This window comes from Selaginella moellendorffii, unplaced genomic scaffold (genome assembly GCF_000143415.4).
Source record: "Selaginella moellendorffii unplaced genomic scaffold, v1.0 SELMOscaffold_25, whole genome shotgun sequence".
NCBI lineage: Eukaryota > Viridiplantae > Streptophyta > Lycopodiopsida > Selaginellales > Selaginellaceae > Selaginella > Selaginella moellendorffii.
This window is the reverse complement of record NW_003314286.1, coordinates 1,358,359-1,378,445: the sequence shown is the minus strand read 5'-3', so window position 1 is coordinate 1,378,445 and position 20,087 is coordinate 1,358,359. Positions and strand designations below refer to the sequence as shown.

Genomic DNA, 20,087 nt, shown 5'->3' with positions numbered 1-20,087 from the left:
GGCATTAATTACATATGGAACAACTCCTCTTGCCTTGCTATTAATCTTTATATTTGATTAGATTTTTTTTTTTTAGGGGGGGGTAAGAGATGACAAGGGGTTCCAAAAATGTAATAATGATAGGGAGGCTAAAGACTTAATCTTGAACTCTAATCATGCTTTCAAATTAAATTAAGGTTAGGACTAAGGTTTAGTGTCCTTGGGTGTGAGTGAATATGGACTCTAGGGGTGCCAAAGATGCCTCTCAAAAAAGTGTTAAAAAATAAAGGAAGGGAAATTGATTATAATGCTTATAACTTAAGTAAAGTGGTGCTCCATTTAAGTATTATATAGCCTATTAATCCTTGCTCCTTTCTAAAAGTTTAAGCTTTCCCTTTGGGATAAAGGTGGGAGAGTAAAAGGTACCCATATCAAGCCATTAAGCCACAATGTTTTCCCTTAAGGTTCTGAAGTATAAAATGTATTTAAGGTTTGGAATTTAAAAGGTTTTATAATCAAAGTTTTGTTGTATCAAGGGATGTTAGAAATTTAAAAGTTTGATATGCTTGGCTACTTATGAATGCAAGAAGTGTAGCCAAACCTTAAATTTAATTTAACTTAGGGGGAGAGAGAGTTTGGAATTTGTAAATGGAGGTTAACACCTCATTATTTGTGTAGTGAGTAATTGAATCCAAGATTAAATCCAAGTAGGACAAAGTAATAATTGGTACAAGGCGAGAACCTTAACAAAGGAACTTAATTAAGGCCAAACAAGGTAAACTAATAAATTGGTAAAGAAAAACTATAATATAAATTCATTTATACCAAATTAGGACTGTTGTGGCCAACACTTCATCAAAATTTTGTAGGACTAATGCATGTACTTTCTTCTGCCACCCTTGACAATATTCTTCAACTTACACAATGTTATAAGATATCATTTGTTCCACTTGTTATTGCATGTATTTCAGCTCCACTATTGGTGGGAGATAGACATATTTCAATAAAGCTGCTGTTACTTATGTTTAAAGGCTAAGATGAGGATATGGTTGTGGCTATAATATTTGGTGTTCGGTATGTGATAAAGTTGGCCACATATATAAGTGTTCTTGATATTTTTGGATTAACATTCTCCATTTCTTGGGTGGTGGTCTTTGTGTTAACAATGACTTATTGGTGCTATTGCAATAGAAAGTTTTGACATAAAGATTCTTCTAAGAAATGAAAAATCATACAAGTAGTAAAGGGTCTTTGTTTAAATAAATTAGTGACCCTTTCAGGAGTACTATCAAGGGGTTCATTTAACACTAGTTTATCTAATATTTATTTTTCAAGTTTATTTTTATAACAAGAGGTTTTTTTTTTTTTTTTTTTTTTTTTTTTAATTCTTTCTATATTGGTTGATATAGATTCGAGTTTATCTTTTATTGCTCAGTCTGTTGCCACATACTACCATCTATAATTGCATCATGAGCAAGTTTTTAAATTTAGATTTAAAATTCCAGAAATAGGCTTTTTTTCATTATTTTAGATTCTCACTTGCAAAATAAAATCTTTATACACATTTTAAGCCTATATAAAATATAATCTCAAACACACTAACTAGTTATAAGTTTGGAATGAAGTAAGGGAAAGTATTAAAATACAAAAATAAAAGTTAAAATGTTTTTATATGAACCAAATGTGATTTTTTGAAAGTTTTAATATATCTTCCTATATCATTGCTAGAGAAAAATGTAATTATAGTGACATTTTTTTTGCATTTTATTCCATGTTTAATGCTTGACTTGCTAGATTATAATGTAATTTACACAAAATGGTTAATAGCAAAAAGATCACAACGGTTAGATTAAAGAATATGCTAGAGTATACTTAGATAATCTAACTATATTCTCTAAGCAAACCAAGATGTTAAAAGTGAAATATGAAATTGTCTCTATTGTTGTCCTCAATCAAGCCTCCGGTGCTCATGTAATATACATAATCTTACACTACATTGTAATTGGACTACAAATTATTTCAAATTAGACTGAATAATGATATTTTCCTCTACAGTAACTCCCCCACAGGGGCCTCATTCAACCAAAGAAAATGAATAAAATCATACAGCTTTCCACTCACACTCACCTAAACAATAAATCATAGCGTTTAGCAGTGCTACAAGTATAGAAGGCAAATAAGTACCTTATAAGGCGTGGGATTGAGACCACGCATGTGGTCAGGACGCATTGCAGCCAGCTGCTTTTGGCAACGCTGCCTTGACTCTTCCAACGATGGTAATGGCTCCTGTGTTAGTCCTGGAAAGGAAACACGGACTAAACATATCAAGTCTACTACGAACGACTTACCTGAATTTCCGGCCCAATAGCAATTATACAACGATTCTACTCGTTGTGGATTTACATAAGCCCTTTTCGACTCATTGAAGGGATGCCGGCAGAGTATACGCTCACCCATCTACAGAGCTCTGTGAGAAACCAAACAGTAAGAAAAACAGAGCTATAATACCTTGGGAGGCGCTTCGCTTTCGCCGGTCATCAAGTCCACCAGCGCGTAGCCTTCTTTGCCATAAATCCTGTAGCACTGCTTCTTGCATGGTATTGTTACCTTGCTTACGTCTTCAGATATCTTGATGCGAGGATGGGAATTCACTTCAACAAGCTTGTAGACACACCCCAACGCTGGTTGCATGTAACATGTTACTAAATGAGTTCCAATGCCAAACGCATCGATTTCATGTCCCTGCGTCCAGTTTCAGTTCAAAAGAGACAAAATGACGAGGGAAGTGGCAAACCTGCTTATTTAAAGCGTCCAAAGTGTCTTCGTTTATGTCATTGCTTGCAATAATTGTCATCTTTCCGAAGCTTGGCACCCCAAGTTCGTTCTCAACAGTGCAAAAAAACTTTCTTGCCTGGATAGAGAAGTACGACAAGTCACCAGAATCTAAGCGGATACCACGCGGCTTATAGCTTTAAAAATTACAAAAAGAGAAAGAAAAGAAAAGAGAATCAAGAAAAAGAACAGACACGATAACAAGAGACAGTACCCAAGATTATGAAGAGCCACTGCCACCGCACAGAAGTTTGGAATACCACTTCTCATCACCTACACTTGCGATGTAAAGATAACGAGAACAAAGGTAGGCTCCACTTACATCATACGTATCTACGAGGGCCAAAAACTCCGTGGGAAATGCCAGTGCATATGATGAGAATGCTGCAAGCTCGCTCTGATTCGTTTCCGAAAAAACTGCTCTTAGAGCTTCAATCCCCTACAGACAACTACATCAACATCAACCACAAAAGCCAATACATGTACCTGTAGTTTGCTGAGCGAGTGTTGTACCATGCCAACAAAATCCTCGCATACTTTCTTTTTATCTGCAAAGACGAGGCTCCTGCCTACAATCTCGTCCAAACTCTGCACAAAACAAATCAGCGAAGGGGTTTCTATACAACAGTAAAACTCACTGACCATATAAGAGCTCACGAAAGCATGCGAATGAGTTCCACGAACTGGTATGTTAAAAAGTCGCCCAGCCTCGAGATTGCTGCAAGAAACCGTGAATTTGTAAGAGTTACAAAAAAAAAAAAAAAAAAAAAAACGAAAAAAGTGAACCTTGTCGCATCAAAACCACCCAGATAACAGTACTTCGAAGCGCTTATGCCTCCGTCCGGCCCCTGCAAGTTTTTAAGCCACTTGTTCATATGAAACTGACGGCTTTCCTTACTTGAGCACGCCGCAGACCAAATTCAAGGAGCATCTTTGAGCTTCCAGACACTAATCTATGCCTTGCAGCATTGGTCGCCACTAACGAAGCATAGTTCACGAGAGTGAGAAACGTTGTCTCTAGCATTTGGGCCACCTGGTCATGGAAAAATCTCTCTTATTTCTCAGAGAAGAAAGAGAAAAAGCTGGCAACATTGACTTACCCACAGCGGACCTTCGATTCTCATAAGCGGGACTCGAGGAAACACGACCGAGCCTTCGGGTATCGCGTGAATTACTACGTCGGAGCAGTCCAGCTTCTTCAAACACTCGAAAAACTCCTCCTGAATTTCTGGTTTGTGCTATTTGTTTCCATAAAGAATAAGGCATACCTCAGCGTTCGAAGGCATGACGCTGCGAAGATAATCAATGTGGTAGTCCTGGAACTTAAACGACGAGACGAATCGAATGCACTCGTCGAGGCCCGCAAACACGGTGAATTCACCGCCAAAGGGAGTCTTGCGGTGGAACAAATCAAACCTGGCCTATTATGTCATGTTACTCCAAAGGGAAGAGGAAAATTTGGAGAGGAACACTTACACTGCCACATCGAGGTGCTTGCCCGCTTTCCAATAGGCATAGGCCATTGTAAGCTGATACATATCAGTCAAGAGAGGAGTAACCATGGGATTCGTCGGCGCCGGGATGGTCCGCCTCTCCCGCTCGCTCAATCCATCAGCAGCTGGCCCATTCATCGCGAAATCCGTGCCCAGAAAACCCTAGCGCGCGCGATCGATCGCAAGATTCCGCTCCAAATCGACCCCTCACTCACGTAGGAGAAAAGAACGAAAAAGCCAAAGCCCTAATAATACGAGCGCCTGGATTCCGCCACTTGGCAGTCGCGGGTTTAGGGTTCCTGAGGTTTAAGGGTGATTTGATCTCTTTCTGTTCACCGCAAATCCGTGTCGGTACGAGATCTATATGTCCTCGATTTCGAGACAAAGACGACAAACTCTCGCGTCATTCGTTCCTTTCCGTGCGATGCTAGCGATCCTATCACCCATTCATCAAAAGAAGAAAAATACTTTGCGTGGAGGGAGTCCAAAACGTTCGTTTGCTCTCTCGTGTTCTAGAAGGCTCTCTCTCTCTCTCTCTCTCTCGCCGCGGCGATCTCAATGGAAAGCGAGCAGCTCCTCCACATCCTGGCGGTGCCATTCCCTGCGCAGAGCCACATCTCCGCGCTGATGCACCTCTGCAAGAGGATCGCCGCCTGCCGCCCCCGCCAAGTTGCCATCACCTTCGTCAACGTCGACAGCATCCACGAGCAGATGGCGCTGCGCTGGTCCGCCCCCGACCACGGCCTCCACATCCGCCTCGCCTCCGTCCCCTTCCCCTGGAACATCCCCAGCGGCTACGACGCCTACTGCGCGGCCAACAACGGCCTCTTCGCGGACACCCTCGAGAAGCTCCTCCCCCGCCTTCTCAAGTCGCTGGCGGCCATCCAAGCCACCCCCGTGCGCTGCATTCTCTCCGACTACTTCCTCCCGGCGACGCAGCACGTCGCGGACGAGCTCGGCGTCCCCCGCGTCGCGTTTTTGTCGGGCAACGCTTCCTGGGCCAGCATCGAGTTCCATATCCCGGAGCTCTCAGCGAGAAAGCACGTTTTCGCACAAGGTATGCAAGCTTGCTTGCTCTCTTGAGAAAGCTCTCTCTTTTCTTTTTCCGCGCTCTAGATCAGCCGGACTGCTTGATCGATTACATTGGCGGCCTCCCTCCGATTCTCAAGAGCGACCTTCCAGCGTATCTTCAGAAGTACACAGACGAGCTCTGGATCGAACGCGCGCAAACGAGGAGCCCGAGCATACGTAGAGCGGCCTGGGTGCTCGTAAACTCGTTCTACCCGCTGGAAAGCCAACCCTTTGATTTCATGAGAGCACAACTCGGTGAGAAGTTTTTGCCAGTCGGTCCTCTCTCTTCCTCCGGAGACGCTAAAACCAGAACCAGTGAGAGTAACACCGACACCGCGCTCCGGGCCGAGGACGCCGACTGCCTCGCCTGGCTGAGCACCAAGCCCAAGAGCTCGGTCCTCTACATCTCCTTTGGCAGCATCGCGGTTCTCACCCAGGCGCAGTTCTGGGAGCTCGCGGGAGCTCTCGACAGTTGCCGCGACGTTCCTTTCCTCTGGGTGGTGAGGCCCCAGCTCGTCATAGGCGGCCTGGACGACGAGTCTTTCACCGCCTTTTGCCGGAGTGTTGGCGATCGCGGACGAGTGATATCCTGGGCACCGCAGCTTCAAGTTCTCAAGCACCCTTCCACCGGCGGATTCCTGACTCACTGCGGCTGGAACTCGATGCTGGAGAGCATCTCGAGCGGAGTCCCGATGCTGGGGTGGCCTTGGGCCGGGGAGCAGAACACCAACTGCAGGCTCATGGTTGACGAGTGGAAGATTGGTGCCGAGCTTCCGGTGAAGAACACTGACTCGGTACCCCGGGAGGAGATTGCGCGAGTGATTAAGCTCGTCATGGACGGGAAGTCACGTCGAGCAGAGGAGATAAGGACGAAAGTGGAGCAGCTGAAGGCTGCCACTGCCAAGGCCGTCGAGGACGCTGATAGAAATTTACTGGCGATGCTGGAAGAACTCAGCTCTGTCGCTGTTGGGACTCCTGCCAATGACAGCTTGTAAAAAGCTTTCGACAGCTCAATATATACGCCGTACCTGTAGCGAGGGCACCTCGCCTAAAGCCTCGTCTCTCGGAGATTTTGCAGTCTCTACGTCTCCTGGAGCATTGTTTTCGGCTAACCGAGTTGAACTTAGATCGTCGTCACTTTTATCCACCGTGGCATGCTGATCTTCAGTTGCTTCCTCATAGCGGCTTTTACTATCCTCAGCTTCTGTAGTATTGTGTTCTGGAGCATGGTTATCTTCTGTTGCTTCCTCATGGCGGCTTTTACTATCCTCGGCTTCTGCAGTATTGTGTTCTGGAGCATGGTTATCTTCAGGTGCTTCCTGGCAACTTTTTCTAGCATCTGTAGTATTGTGTTCTGGAACATGGTGTTCGGTTTCCTCCACCGGACGATCTTCTTGGTTGGATTCTGTTACATCCTCGTCGCTGGTAGCCTCGGTGCTATCAAGTTTCAATCTTGGCGCCACGGCGACATCAGCGTCTTCGCCTAAGGTCGTTTCGACCGGGATGTAGCATCTGAAAGCCTCGTGTTTCTCACTGCCGTCCACTTTAACGTCATCCACTGCTACATCTTTTCCAGAGCTTGCAGCTTCAACGCTTGAGATGTCCGTTTCTGGATCACGTCGTTCTTTGTCCGGTTCCTGATTTTCTTTCGTGTCACTCTCGTCCACGACAGCAACATGATCCACTGCGGCTTGATTAGGCGGACCGCGAACTTCAGCGTTAGTAGTATCAAATCCTGTAGCCGAATCACCATCAGCCCGACCCAAAGCTACCGCATTTTCGTTCTGCGTTTTCTCATTGGAACAAATTTCTGTGCCTTCTTGAACTCCACTAACCTCTTTAGACGAGCCATCAAGTGCTCCTGATCCGGTACCACTTTCCATAGATTTGCTAGTGCCAACCGAAGAGATTCTTGCCACCTCGGCCAAATTATACTCCCCTGAAAGGTCCGTTCGACTTGCATCCGTCTCAATGATGTCTGCCATTGATGCGATAGACTGGTTTCTGCTTTTCGCTCCTTCGGGAACCTCAGCCGGCTTCTCGACTGGCGCTGTTACTACCAATATTCCCTCAAGTTGTTTGACGACCTCACTCATTTTCGGCCTTAACTTGGGATTTTTCGCGATGCACTTCTGAGCGACCCACAGCAAAGTCCTCGCTTCGTTCGAGGAAAAGTTGGTCTTGAGACGAGGATCAATTATCTTTCGAAACTTTTTGCTGTCGCTGGAGTATGGTTTCACCCAGTCGGCCAGGCTTCTCTCGCTGCGGGGTCTGTTCATGTCGAGGGCTCTTCGCCCTGTCAAGAGCTCAAGAAGGACCATCCCAAAAGTCCAAACATCACTCTTGGCATTGATATGCCCGGTCTGAACATACTCCGGAGCAGCATAGCCCGCAGTCCCCACCACCTGCGAAAAACAGGCTTTAATTGGAAAAACTTTGAACCGTTTCAGCATACCGCGGTCGTAACGTGCGTATTTCCCATGACAGGCCCATCTCGAGCTAATCCGAAATCCGAAAGCTTCGGTCTAAACTCGTTGTCCAAAAGAATGTTGGCGGACTTTAGATCCCTGTAAATAATCTGAAACGGCCACGAATGAGAGGGGATGCAATGAAACTCAGAGCATAGCTTACAGGCGGTTTCATCTCTTCGTGCAAGTAGGCCAAGCCTCTCGCTGTCCCTAGAGCAATTTGTAGCCTCTGGCCCCATGGAATCACGGGTCTTCGGCTCTGGAATATATGATCATCCAGGCTCTTGTTCGGCATGAGCTCGTACACGAGAAGACACTGCGGTCCTCTATCATCGTGCTCGAGACAATATCCAAGGAGCTTCACCAAGTTTGGATGATCAACCATTCTCAAGTACGTGACTTCGTTGAGCCATTCCTTCTGGCCCTGCAAAACAAAACCTCTCGCAAACTTAGAAGAGATCTTCTGAAACACAAACGAAACAAAGAGGGAACTACGACATACCTGTTGACCCTTTACGTTGAGCTGCTTCACAGCAACGTCGATCCTCTCGTCCGTCTTCTTGGACTTGATATGGCCCCTAAACACACATCCAAACCCGCCTTCTCCCAGCTTCTCGGCAGCGGAGAAATTCCTGGTTGCGCTCTTGAGCTCCGCCAGCGTGAACTGCCTTAGTTCCTGGAGCCTTTGGCAGTTGAGCTCCCCGGAGGAGTCGCTGGAGCCGCCAGACGAAGACGACCTGCCAGAATTCCTCGAAAACACGAAGCTAAACGACCACCAGAGGATCCGCCGGCGCTTCCGCTTGCGCCTCTCGCCATCGCTCTGGTGGACCTGGAAGCATCCCATCTTTGGCCGATCCACAGCGCCTACCTCGCCCGCATTCCAGCTAGAGACCACTTCAATTCTACTGTTCCTGCCCTAGAATCGCCCGCCAATGCCCTTACCTATTTCACGCGCTTTCTTCTCGGACTGCCACCTGTCATACCTACACGTGTGCGTGACTGGATATCTACGTGTCATAGAAACACGTGGCAAAAGCGCCATATAGGAGAAAGAGGAGAGTGGGAGAGAGGGAGAGAGAGACAATGGATGTGTTCGAAGATGGCGCGTCTAGGGTTCTTAGCGTGACGATCGGGGAGAAAGGAGAAGAATGCCCGCCGCCGAAGCCATTGCTGGTAGCAGCGCCTTCCAATCCGGCGCCAGCCGACGGCTTTCCAGTCCTGATCCTCTTCCATGGCTTCTGCCTCAGCAATCTCTTCTACCGCCAGCTAATGCGTCACATTGCGTCCCACGGATTCATCGTCGTCGCGCCACAGGTACACGATCGATCGCTCTGGAAATCTTATCGCGAAAGTCTTCTCTCATCAGATGTATCGCTTTGCCGGGCCCGATGCCAGTCCAGAGATCGAAGACGCGGCGGCAATTATCAGCTGGGTTCCGGGAAATCTTCACAGATTTCTACCGGCGGATGGAGTGAGAGCCGACGCAACGAAGCTCGCCATCGCTGGCCACAGCCGCGGGGGTAAAGTCGCCTTCTCTCTCGCCTTGGGATTCTCCAAGCGCTCACTGCCGAGCCGCGTCTCCGCTCTCATCGCGCTCGATCCGGTCGATGGGACATCCAGCGCGAGCCAGACGAATCCGCCAGTGCTGAGATACCGCAAGGATTCGCTCCAGCCGAATTGCCCCGTATTGATCATCGCCGCGGGCTATGGTGGCGAGAAGAAGAATTTCCTCTTCCCGGCTTGCGCGCCGCGAGGAGTCGGCCCCCTGGCATTCTTTCGAGACTGCTGCGCGCCAGCGTTCCTCCTCTCGGCTCCGGAGCACGGGCATTTCGATTTCCTCGACGACGCCACCTCGGGATTGAAAGGTGGGCTGACCTCTCTCGTCGGGAAGAATGGAAAGGCCCGGAAGCCCATGAGGATCTTCACCGCCGGCGCCATAGTCGCGTTCCTCCAGGCAGTTTTTAGAAGCACTGCTGGTGGTGGTGGCAATAGATTTGAAGAACTTCTTCACGACACTAACACTGCCCCTGTGAAGTTGGATCCGCCCGAGTGGAATGGAGAGATCCACAAGATATAGGAAGTTATAGACACACATACGTACAGTGGTGATCCGCTCGGGTACTACTACAGTCAGTGTTTAGGAGGGCGATGAAGCCGCAGTAGCAAAGAGTTCGAGACCACAAAGATCGAGCTCAGTGCCATCATACCACCTGCGAAGAACAGCATCGTTCGTCTCAGCCACAAAGGAAATTTCAATGCCAACAAACCTGCTGCTGACGGCGATAGTGCAAAGTCATATCCGGGAAGCAAGACTCCAGCGGCGACAGGCACTGCGATAAGATTATACGCAAGAGCACATCCTAGATTTTGGTACACTTTGCTCATGGTCGCCTTGCTCAAGCTTAAAGCGTCCAGGACCTTGATAGATCATCACCAAGTCAGGAGTGGAGTCTTCACACTGAAGAATACGTACTTGCGACAAGCGATTGCCGAGCAATATGACGGAGGCTGCATCCGAGGCGGCGTCGATCTTGTTCTGGAGTTTCAAGGCGATGCCAACGTCCGCGCTGGCTAGAGCAGGCGCATCATTAATGCCATCTCCGATCTGTGTTTGTTTTGCGTTAGCGAAAAAGAAAACGAAATAATTCTCTTGTAACGTACCATCGCGACTATGGAGCCTCCATCTCGTAGCTTCGCAATGAACTTGGACTTATCTGAAGGTCGGAGCTGCGCAAACAAAGAATCGCCTTCTATGCCAAGAGTCCTTCCTATACTTGCCACTGCCTCTTTCCTGTCGCCGGAGAGAATCAAAGTTCGAATTTTCATGTCTCGTAACCTGTCAGACGCTTCAAGTCAGATTAAAGAGATCACGTAAAACATTATCGAAGTACCTGGAAACTGTGACTTTCGAATCGGCACGGAGAGTATCGCTGAGAGCTATCGCTCCAACGATTCCAACTCCTTCGACCCCAACGTAAACCGTGGTCGAAGACTGCTCCATGCTCTGTCTGTCGGCCAGGAGATTTCCCAGCTTACTCTCACCCTCGTCGGTGCTTTCCATGCTGTCGAGCTTAAGGCAGCATTCTTGCACCCAGCGAGGCTGACCAACGGCCACGACCTTTCCATCGATTCTTGCTAGTGCTCCATAGCCGGGCTCCGTCAGCTGTCCTTCCGACACTAGCATCTCCAGCTTTTGTGTGTTTGCTTGCTCAACTATAGCTGATGCAATCGGATGAACTGAGTGTTCTTCCACAGTAGCAGCCAGTTGAAGTATTCGATCTTTGTCAAAATCATTGCTTCCAGACATCACTGTTGATACATTGGGATGGCCTTGCGTAAGAGTTCCCGTCTGCGCTGAAAAAAAAAACAGTGATATATTTCTTCCAACGAAAGTGCACCTTATCAAAAACGACGGCATTTACAGATGCCAGACGTTCCAGAACGTCTCCACCACGCAGCAAGAGTCCTTGCTTTGCTCCTGTATTGTGTGATAAGGTCACGAAGTAAAGAAGCTACGGCTTAAGTACCTAGAGATGTTCCCACAAGCACAGCTGTTGGAGTAGCCAAACCAAGAGCACAAGGACATGCTACAACCTGCATATTTATCAATCCTTGGTTACTTCCTCGTATAACGCAAATGCTTACCAAAACATCTATTGCAAGTTTCAGACTTAAAAGCAAGGAATTTCCCTCGGGACCGGCCGCATCGTTCAGTAATACATCCGGGAAAATATGCGTTCCCAGAAAATACCTATAAGCATATAACAAAATTGGATCAAAGAATGGCGTTTATGATATCATACCAGAAGGAAAAGGTTGATGCAGACAAAGCCATAATCGCAAACGCAAAAGGTCCGGCAATAGTATCGGCAAGTCTTTGAACAGGAGCTTCTCGACCTTGTGCTTCTTCCACCATTTTTATTATGCTAGAAATGGAGGACGAAGCCCCAGTGCATGTAGCAGTTACTTGTATTGGTCCATCCTAGAAAACTGTTTGAAAAACATAAAAACCAGTAGCAATTTTTGGTTTACCCAATTTACTGTTCCAGCCGAGACGGTGTCTCCGACTGTTTTAGTCATTAGCATAGGTTCGCCCGTAACTGTGGATTCGTCGACGGAACTCCTTCCGATCACAACTGTTCCCTGCATGCGCTCAACGAGGAGAATAAGTCAGTGGCAAAAACAACGACCACAGAAACATACATCAATAGGAATCACTTCTCCTGGTAATACAAGCACTCGATCTCCTGCACGAACTTGTTCGGTCGCAACGTCCACTGTCAAATTCTCGTCATTGGCCTGTTCAGAAACTTGTAGTCTTGATTTCGCGGGAATCAAAGACTACACAAACGAAAAATATTATGACTTGAATAAGAGGTCGAAACCCAGAATTCTTACCAGGAGTCTCTGCATATCGCTGGATGCCTGAATGCGTGCACGTTCCTCCAAAGAACGTCCCAGCAAAACGAACCCAAGTAGCATTACCTGAGTACCAGAATTTAACTTCGTTTACGGACTGATCTATAAGCTTACCGGTTCATCGAAGAAAGGTGCTCCCCAGTTCAGCTCGGGAATTGTTAGAGACATCTGCAATGTATCGCGATAAATTAGTACTAGTAACCGCACACTTTGTTTCTTGTACCGCGCTTATTGAGAATGCAGCCCATGCACCAAATCCTACCAAGGTATTCATGTTTGGGGCCCTTTTCAGAAAGGCTTTGCCACCATCCACGACCAAATCTGATAAGCAGCATCCGAAAACAATGTAAATACTAAAAATGAGGAGCAAAGATTACCTCGGGCTGGTCCCAGCAAGGTTGTCAATGCCACAACACATTTAAACAATGGATCATGAGCGACTTCCATCACAGGGCCTACCACAAAAACACAACTTCAGTCATTGCAACGTGAGAAAGAGAAGGAAAAACAACGTACTGTGCATAAAATCGTGGATAAATGGATAGAAGTGGAGAAGATGAGTGGCATGAGTTCCGCAGCAAAGAGCCACCAATGTCCAAGCAAATGCCACCTTCTGTGTACTCTTCCTCAAGCTTTCCTTCCTCTTCTTCGAGAGTTCTTCGATTTTTCTGCCTGCATTGTCATCTTGCCCCTTCCCGGACCTCAGGCTCGCAGGAAATCCAGAACCCGTCAGAAGATCCGCCAGCTCTGATCCAACCTGCTTCCCACAACCCGGCCGCAATTTCACCGCTGCCGTCTCCGTGAGCAAATTCACGGCCGCGGACTCCACTCGATAATCCTGCATCAGCTGGCCCCGGACGCGCGCAACACAGCCGCCACACATCATTCCTTCAACATCTAGCAGCACGAATGCCGCCTCCGGCGACGCCTCTTGCAGATTTGCCGCTTCTCTGACGCTTGTGACCGATGCATTGCGGATAATCGTGAACTTGCCTGGAATCGCAGCCGATTGCCATCGTCCAATGCGCGGGCAAGTGCGGCGGCTCCGGAGTACCACAGCGCCATGGCGTAGGAGAGGCGATCGAGGACCCCAGAGCTTGGAGGCACTAAACCCTAACACCACAGCCCTCTCCATGGGCTCCAATGGGTCAGTCCTTCCGACTAAAATCGAACGCTGGCCACGAGAAACTCGTGTGGTTGAAATCTACCACCAATAAATTATACAAATACATGAAACGAGAAACTCGTGTGGAATTCAACCCATCGTGTGGTGAACGATCTTAGGTTGAGCTGAGGTTCCAAACAATGTGACCTGTGTTTAGTTAAACTTAGATTCTATATTTATTATAATCATAGTATTATTTATACTATAATTGAAACAATTATTACATTCATGATAAAAGCCCATAATAAATAAATAATTTTTCTATTTTATTAAAATGGTGAGGGACTCGAGAGACTGGAACTTCCCTACGACCATCACTCGGGCTGTTCATTTAGTGTGCATCTTGGACGGAACAGGTGACATGTAGAAGTTAAAGTTATCGCTGACTGCAGACTGACACAGTCCTTTGACCGCATTGTGAGTATAGATTGACGAAGATTTCTCTACAAGAAAATACGCGGGAGCTGGCTTCATCTACACGACAACAAGAGTGACGCAGCAAGGTCAGTGTTCTCCCACTCTCGCAACAGCAGCAGCAAACGAGCAAGATGGCAATGGCAGGGGGGTATTTCTCCCATCTCGGTTCGCTCATGGGCTTCATCATGATCCTCAACCAGATAGTTCCGCCCCACGTCTGGTTCCTTCTGGAGCTCAAGCTCAAGAGGTTTGTAACTTGGCTATGGTGGGAGACAGAGCTCTCAATCCCAGAGTACGTCCGCAACAACACCAACGAGATCTACGACCTGGTCGACCTCTACGTTGCTCACCTCACCGACACCAACACCAAGAGCTCGGCAAACAGGATCCAGTACACGCGAGTGAAGAACGCCAGCAAGCCGAATTGCAACCTCACCAGGGGCGAGCGAGTGGAGGACAAGTTCAAAGGCGTCACATTCTCCTGGGTCTTCAACGTCACCGAGCCCTCCAACCGTGGAGGTTTCAGCTATTTTGATCGAAGTGGAGGAACACAGCGAGAGTACGTTGTCCAAGTTCACAGGAGGCACAAGTATACACTCTTGCCCGAGTACATGAGGGAAGTGATCAAGCTCGGAGAGAGCTTGAAGCGCCAGAACCAAGACCGGCAGCTCTACACCAACATAGCAAACTCGGACGACTGGGGTTACAGGAAGAAGCCGTGGAGATCGGTGCCTTTCAAGCATGCCTCGACGTTCTCGAGCCTGGCGCTGGATCCCGAGCTCAAGAACAAGATCGTCCAGGACCTGGATTCCTTCATGGCTGGTAAGGATTTCTTTGAGAGAGTTGGCAGAGCTTGGAAGCGCGGGTATCTCTTGTACGGGCCTCCGGGGACTGGGAAGTCGTCACTCATCGCTGCCATAGCGAACTACACGCAGTACGATGTCTATGATATGGAGCTAACGGAGGTGAAGAGCAATGCCGACTTGAGGAAGCTGCTCATGGGGATTTCCAACAAGGCGATTATCGTGATCGAGGACATTGACTGCTCGCTGGAGCTCAAGAAGAGGGGAAAGCCAGCGCCGGAGGAAGAAACCAGTGAAGAGCCCAAGGAGAAAGATGGAGCGTTGCCAGGGAAGAAAGGTATGAAAGAGGAAGAGAGCACCAGGGTCACACTCTCGGGGCTACTGAATTTCATCGATGGGCTGTGGTCTTGTAGCGGGAGCGAGAGGATCATCATCTTTACAACAAATCACAAGGAAGATCTGGATCCCGCACTGCTGCGGTCGGGCAGGATGGACCTTCACATTTTGATGGGCTACTGTGGATTTGAAGCGTTCAAGGTGCTGGCCTGGACTCACCTTGAGATCTCGCAGAAGGGCGAGTTTGAGAAGGAGTTTGGAGAGATCGAGGAGCTGATCGCCAAGGTTGAGATCACTCCTGCTGATATCGCAGAGGTGTTGATCCAGAACAGGGGGAACTCGAGAGGGGCTCTAGAGAAGGTGATTGAGGCTCTCCAGGATCAGGCTGCAAAGAAAGATGAAGAAGAGGAGGGGGACGGTAAAACTGATCAAAATATCTGAAACATTGCAATCGAACCGGTTATGTGGTAGAGTACTATTTCTAGACCACCAGCTCAAATTCAAGAAGAATGCCAATAAACTACCACCACAACCCTTATTGTACTTCCTAGAAATTGCCCAGCAAAAAGCTGGTGGGTTGGCAAGGTGAAGTTTTCAAAAAACTTTGAATCTGAGCCAAAAGACAAATACATTGGCCAAGAGTTTTATGTCATAGAGACTTGGATAAGTTGAAAGTTTCAGCGGGAAGAAAGCGTGAAAGAAAGATCTTGCCTCAACTGCTTGTGTGTGTGAGGCAAGTACCAAATGATTGGAATAGCTTTGAGATTTGATCATGGTTTCATTGCCAGAATTTCTCTTGCAAAAGGAAAAACTAGAAAAGAAAATAAAACTGTTAAGTTCAAAGCATAAGAAAGTGAAAACTTTCAATGGAATTCTCAGGAGCAAAGACACCACAAAGTATCGCAAAAATCAAATCAGGAAAAAACAAAAACAGGAAGAAAAAACACCAAGAGTTGAAGCATTTAAGAAGAAGATGCCCAACAAAAGCTGCACAGTTAGCAAGGGTAAATATAGTGGTAAAACTAATGCAATGCACCATACTAATCATTGTGTTATGTGATTGTTTAGTTTGCATTTGTTTTTCTTTTCCTGCTGGATAACAAATGAAAAACTTTTGGTGAGATGTTTTTTATTCCACAAAATGGAAGCATGATACCTATTCCCAATTGGAGCAAATTATCTCAACCTAAAAGCTGCCTAAACCTTGGGAAAGAAGACATGAACATCACTTTGACAGAATTTAAATGGTATTTTTCCATATTTTTACATATTGTACAATGTTATAAGTTTGGCAGTGGTGGAAGGTATAGCTTTCTCCACTGCAATGGCAGCCTTTTCTCAATCACTTCCTTCTACAACACCAGCAGTAGAAATGTTGAGGTGATGGAGCTTGAATCCTTCATGTGGCTTGTGAGGTGTGGCTCTAGTGTGAGCTTGAGCTCTAGCATCCTCAGTGTTGATGGTGAACACTACTGAGTTTTTAATGTTGTCCTCACTCTTGCTACCACTATTGTAGTCTTGGCTGTCCTTGGAGTTGTGTCCCATGTGCTTGTGGGAGATGGCAGTGTCGTTGACACAAAAGCATTTGTTTAATGAGGCAAGATCTAATTGATTTGTTAGTGCTTTCTTCTAATATCTTCCATTTTACTTTCTTTCTTCATTGCGAAGTAAAGAAGAAGCCCCTCTTAGCATCTTTTCTTGCTCTTTTCCTGATTTGATTTTTGCAACACTTTGTGGTGTCTTTGCTCCTGAGAATCCCATTCACTTTCTTATGCTCTGAACTTGAACAGTTTTTTTTTTTTTTTTTCTGGTTTTTCCTTCTGTAGGAGAAATACTGCAACAAAACCATGATGCTCAAATCTCAAAGCTATTCCAATCATCTGGTACTTACCTCACACACACAGGCAATTGAGGTAAGATCTTTCTTTCAGCTTATGCTTTCTTCATGCTGGAACCTTCAAGTAACTTATCCAGGTCTTTATGACAGCATACTTCCCATCTCCCCATGGAACACCAGGCAGACATGTTCCAAAAAACAGTCCCAACTTGCAAAATTCGATGCTGCATGGAGATGGTAGGCCTTCTCCTTCGAAAATAAGCTCTTGGAGGTGTGTGTTTTTTACTTTTGGAAGCATCTGAGAGATCATACACCAACTTCCAAGAAAGTCTGTTTCTGGGCTGATCTATCACAACAACGACACAGCTAGTGTGTTTATCCACTCCTACTCAAATCTAGTTCTTGCTTGTGGAGGTTTTTCAAGAATGGAGGAGGAAGATGATGGAGCGGCTAATCAGCCCTACATGGCTTTGAAGAGGAAGCCTTGAGCTTCCACAAATGCAACATGAGGTAACTCTTATGGTTTCCTTGAATTGGTTGAGAGTGTCTTCCAGATCGAGTATAACTATTAAGAAGAAAGCAAGTGAAAATTCAAGGCAAAGTGCTGCCATTATAAGTTCTCACTTAAAGCTCTAATACTTGCAGCATAAGAATTGCTTATAATTGCCTGGGATGCATACATACTGGTTTTTGATGCCTTTTTCTTTTGCTTTAGATAGTCTTTGAGGAATTCATTTTCTTTTCTTCTTTTTTCTCTAGGAAACACTCATAGTGATAGTTTGAAATAGGCATTCTAATCATGTTCGTGACTCCTTTGAAATGTAGGGGAGTGAGCAATGTCACACTCAACACCAAGGTGTTCCAGAAGGCAATTGATCACATTGGCAACTTTGGCGAGCTAGGAGGCATGACAATCGGCTCACCAGATGTTTCAATCTCATGAGCCACATGATTTTCTTCTTACAACAGGATGCCACAATCCTCACCTCCAAGGTAAGAGAAGAGTTCTAGCATGGAAAATAAAAAATGATTTTTTCCTGGATTTCTTAACTAGGACCCTTAAGATTGGCTTGTGCTTGATCCCTTGCCATTGTATGGGTGAGGAAGAGAGCTTCCAGGGAAGAGATACACGAGCTTGCGTCATGGGCTGAGGATCACCGATCTTGCAATCGGGTATCTATAAACAATTAGTGATCAATTGAAAAACACTTGATTTTTCCAGGAAACAATGGCACCATCGATGGCCAAGGCATCATCTAGTGGAACCAATTCCACTCCAAAACCCTCCAGCACACCCAGGAGCCATTTCTCTGGCTCTGAGTAATATTAATGTTCTTAAATTTTAGTGTTACATATTTATTTATAAACACATTTTATATATATATATATATATATAAATATAAATATAAAATATATATATTCATATCCTTTTCTTATACTTTGCATCTAATATCTATAAAAAGTATTTATTCTTAGCAATTCATATTTTACTTTTTTCTGAGTTAAGTATTAGTTTTCTTAAAATCTTAGTATTCTAATCTATATTCTATATATATAAAGCAATAAAAAGGGGAGATTGATCTCAGGCCAGGGAGAGGCTTGGTATCCATGGTTGTAGGAAAAATCACATTGATGTTTGGATGGCCAATCAATAACAGGCATGCTAGCTAGAAGAGAAGAAACTCATTGTGGGTGAAAGCCATGGATTAGAGAGACATGTCAAGACCCCCAACAAGATCAAGACTGGAAAATGCAAAAGACAAAGAGAAAAGCTAATAGAAACAAAGAAGAGGCCTTGGACTGGTGTTGATTTAGATTGTGGAGAAATGGAACAAAGTTAACCTATATATACTATAGGTTGATGAAGCTCCACCACTCTTGGATCGAGGACAGCCTAAATATAGATGAGGTTGAGGAGGCACCACATCATCATCAGAAATGTGGCTCAAGACTCAGGAATCGTACAGGAAATTAGAGAGTCAAGAATAGGGAAAAGTCTCGATAGTCAGGAATAGGGAAGTGTCTCGAGAATCAAGAATGTGGTCTGCAGGTCAGGAATCCAGCAAGATTCAGGAATGTGGTATGAATTGGGGGATTCCTGATAGCACCCCCTCCTCAAGAACAAGTGGAACGAGGGCGTGAATAAGAACGAAGAGGAGGAGGAGATGGGCAGCGAGGGACGGGAGATGGAGAAAAAGAATGAGAACTGGGACAACAAGGATAGCAGTGGTGGAAGTTCTGAACAAGGTCAGGAGAATGAATTAGGTTGTCCGCAGGTTCCTAAGTGCGTTCTTCAGGTCCATAGCCCTTCCAGTCGACCAGATAGTAGAGTTTAGACCGTGAGATCTTGGAATCAAGGATGTCCTGAACCTCATACTCAAACCCATCCTCGAGCTGCACTGGTGGAGGCGGAGGAATGACCCGATTTGGAATAGGACTGGGAATATAAGGCTCAAGGAGAGAGGAGTGAAAAATGGGGTGAATTTGATAGGAGGAGGGAAGTGCAAGGCGATAAGTAACAGGATTAATGATAGTAATGATAGGGAAAGGACCGAGATGTTTGAAATTAAGTTTGGGACATAGCCTGGTGGTGGAGATATTTCACCTGAGGAGCCAGACTTTATCCCCAATATTGTAAGGGGGACAATCCTGACAATGGGCATTGGCAAATGTTTTGTGAGATTCCTGAGCACGATGGAGGTGGAAGGAGATGGAGTTGTGGATTTCCTGGAGGTTGGAGACAAATGTCTCAGAGCGGGGATTTGAATGAGAGGATTTGGATGGAGAAGGAAGTGAGAGATTGAATCGGGGATTTCGGCCAAAGTTTGCAAAGAAGGGGGAAACTCGAAGAGAGGAGTGAACAGAGTTGTTATAGAAGAACTCAGCAAGGGGAAGGATATCAAACCAGTCATCCTGATGATAGTTGATGAAGCACCTCAAGAATTGTTCTAATGTCTGAATTGTTTGCTCGGATTGTCTATCAGTTTGAGGATGATACGCCGAAGAGAGGTTGGCCTTCACTCCAAGCAGCTGCAAAAACCGTTGCCAGAAATGAGAGATGAACTGAGGTCCCCGATCCGAAACCACATCTGCAGGAATCCCATGAAGTCGGAAAATTTCCCTGAATACCAGTTTTGCCATGTCTTCGCTCGAAAACTCCTTGGTACACGGCAGGAAGTGCACCATCTTTGTGAAGCGATCCACCACGACTAAAATGCTGTTGAAGCCTCCAGAACTCGGAAGATCACTCAAGAAATCCATGGAGAT

At 46.1% G+C, this 20,087-nt stretch overlaps 6 protein-coding genes across 7 annotated transcripts; 3 read left to right on the top strand and 3 right to left on the bottom strand.

Moving 5' to 3' along the window:
- Positions 1–1,978: 1,978 nt before the first annotated feature.
- Positions 1,979–4,607, bottom strand: LOC9637395 (nicotinate phosphoribosyltransferase 2). 2 transcript variants are annotated; one of them, XM_002974576.2, is made up of 14 exons: positions 4,288–4,607; positions 4,080–4,227; positions 3,912–4,031; positions 3,710–3,844; positions 3,598–3,659; positions 3,454–3,529; positions 3,298–3,399; positions 3,134–3,250; positions 3,026–3,084; positions 2,774–2,948; positions 2,488–2,721; positions 2,328–2,436; positions 2,164–2,276; positions 1,979–2,106 (listed from the first exon to the last, which is right to left on the bottom strand). In XM_002974576.2, the coding sequence occupies exons 1-14, from the start codon at positions 4,440–4,442 to the stop codon at positions 2,029–2,031; spliced, it is 1,683 nt and encodes a 560-aa protein (XP_002974622.1). In that variant the 5' UTR covers positions 4,443–4,607; the 3' UTR covers positions 1,979–2,028. The 2 variants fall into 2 exon arrangements, with proteins under 2 accessions (XP_002974622.1, XP_024535196.1); XM_024679428.1 differs by having other exon boundaries at positions 4,080–4,232; positions 4,288–4,605.
- Positions 4,608–4,750: 143 nt separating this feature from the next.
- Positions 4,751–6,242, top strand: LOC9636750 (7-deoxyloganetin glucosyltransferase). The gene is made up of 3 exons (XM_002974781.2): positions 4,751–5,361; positions 5,421–6,151; positions 6,234–6,242. Exons 1-3 carry the CDS (start codon positions 4,863–4,865, stop codon positions 6,240–6,242), a joined length of 1,239 nt encoding a protein of 412 aa, XP_002974827.2. The 5' UTR covers positions 4,751–4,862.
- Positions 5,790–8,775, bottom strand: LOC9637394 (serine/threonine-protein kinase PCRK1). The gene is made up of 5 exons (XM_002974575.2): positions 8,346–8,775; positions 8,007–8,267; positions 7,831–7,953; positions 6,404–7,780; positions 5,790–6,350 (listed from the first exon to the last, which is right to left on the bottom strand). The coding sequence occupies exons 1-5, from the start codon at positions 8,685–8,687 to the stop codon at positions 6,327–6,329; spliced, it is 2,127 nt and encodes a 708-aa protein (XP_002974621.2). The 5' UTR covers positions 8,688–8,775; the 3' UTR covers positions 5,790–6,326.
- Positions 8,776–8,849: 74 nt separating this feature from the next.
- On the top strand, positions 8,850–9,943 carry LOC9636749 (chlorophyllase-2, chloroplastic). The gene is made up of 2 exons (XM_002974780.2): positions 8,850–9,157; positions 9,210–9,943. Exons 1-2 carry the CDS (start codon positions 8,927–8,929, stop codon positions 9,918–9,920), a joined length of 942 nt encoding a protein of 313 aa, XP_002974826.2. The 5' UTR covers positions 8,850–8,926; the 3' UTR covers positions 9,921–9,943.
- Positions 9,874–13,433, bottom strand: LOC9636748 (copper-transporting ATPase PAA2, chloroplastic). Its single transcript, XM_002974574.2, has 16 exons — positions 12,779–13,433; positions 12,640–12,717; positions 12,486–12,583; positions 12,377–12,430; positions 12,242–12,328; positions 12,047–12,184; positions 11,876–11,986; positions 11,647–11,825; positions 11,489–11,594; positions 11,371–11,437; positions 11,242–11,321; positions 10,735–11,192; positions 10,505–10,679; positions 10,317–10,448; positions 10,111–10,261; positions 9,874–10,053 (listed from the first exon to the last, which is right to left on the bottom strand). The coding sequence occupies exons 1-16, from the start codon at positions 13,395–13,397 to the stop codon at positions 9,974–9,976; spliced, it is 2,613 nt and encodes an 870-aa protein (XP_002974620.2). The 5' UTR covers positions 13,398–13,433; the 3' UTR covers positions 9,874–9,973.
- A 156-nt stretch (positions 13,434–13,589) lies between these two features.
- Positions 13,590–15,526, top strand: LOC112347937 (AAA-ATPase At4g30250-like). The gene has a single exon (XM_024679714.1). It carries the CDS (start codon positions 13,976–13,978, stop codon positions 15,422–15,424), a length of 1,449 nt encoding a protein of 482 aa, XP_024535482.1. The 5' UTR covers positions 13,590–13,975; the 3' UTR covers positions 15,425–15,526.
- The last annotated feature ends 4,561 nt before the right edge of the window (positions 15,527–20,087 follow it).

Coding starts and splice junctions, on each gene's coding strand:
- LOC9636749 (XM_002974780.2), top strand. CDS start 8,927: ATGGATGTGTTCGAAGATGGCGCGTCTAGGGTTCTTAGCGTGACGATC. Junction 9,158..9,209: donor TCATCGTCGTCGCGCCACAG/GTACACGATCGA, acceptor TTCTCTCATCAG/ATGTATCGCTTTGCCGGGCC.
- LOC9637395 (XM_002974576.2), bottom strand. CDS start 4,442: ATGAATGGGCCAGCTGCTGATGGATTGAGCGAGCGGGAGAGGCGGACC. Junction 4,228..4,287: donor AAGCACCTCGATGTGGCAGT/GTAAGTGTTCCT, acceptor ATAATAGGCCAG/GTTTGATTTGTTCCACCGCA. Junction 3,251..3,297: donor ACTCGCTCAGCAAACTACAG/GTACATGTATTG, acceptor AGTTGTCTGTAG/GGGATTGAAGCTCTAAGAGC.
- LOC9637394 (XM_002974575.2), bottom strand. CDS start 8,687: ATGGGATGCTTCCAGGTCCACCAGAGCGATGGCGAGAGGCGCAAGCGG. Junction 8,268..8,345: donor TCAACGTAAAGGGTCAACAG/GTATGTCGTAGT, acceptor TTTGTTTTGCAG/GGCCAGAAGGAATGGCTCAA. Junction 7,954..8,006: donor ACGAAGAGATGAAACCGCCT/GTAAGCTATGCT, acceptor TGGCCGTTTCAG/ATTATTTACAGGGATCTAAA.
- LOC9636748 (XM_002974574.2), bottom strand. CDS start 13,397: ATGGAGAGGGCTGTGGTGTTAGGGTTTAGTGCCTCCAAGCTCTGGGGT. Junction 12,431..12,485: donor CTGCATTCTCAATAAGCGCG/GTACAAGAAACA, acceptor GATACATTGCAG/ATGTCTCTAACAATTCCCGA. Junction 11,193..11,241: donor ATGCCGTCGTTTTTGATAAG/GTGCACTTTCGT, acceptor TTTTCAGCGCAG/ACGGGAACTCTTACGCAAGG.
- LOC9636750 (XM_002974781.2), top strand. CDS start 4,863: ATGGAAAGCGAGCAGCTCCTCCACATCCTGGCGGTGCCATTCCCTGCG. Junction 5,362..5,420: donor AAAGCACGTTTTCGCACAAG/GTATGCAAGCTT, acceptor TCCGCGCTCTAG/ATCAGCCGGACTGCTTGATC.
- LOC112347937 (XM_024679714.1), top strand. CDS start 13,976: ATGGCAATGGCAGGGGGGTATTTCTCCCATCTCGGTTCGCTCATGGGC.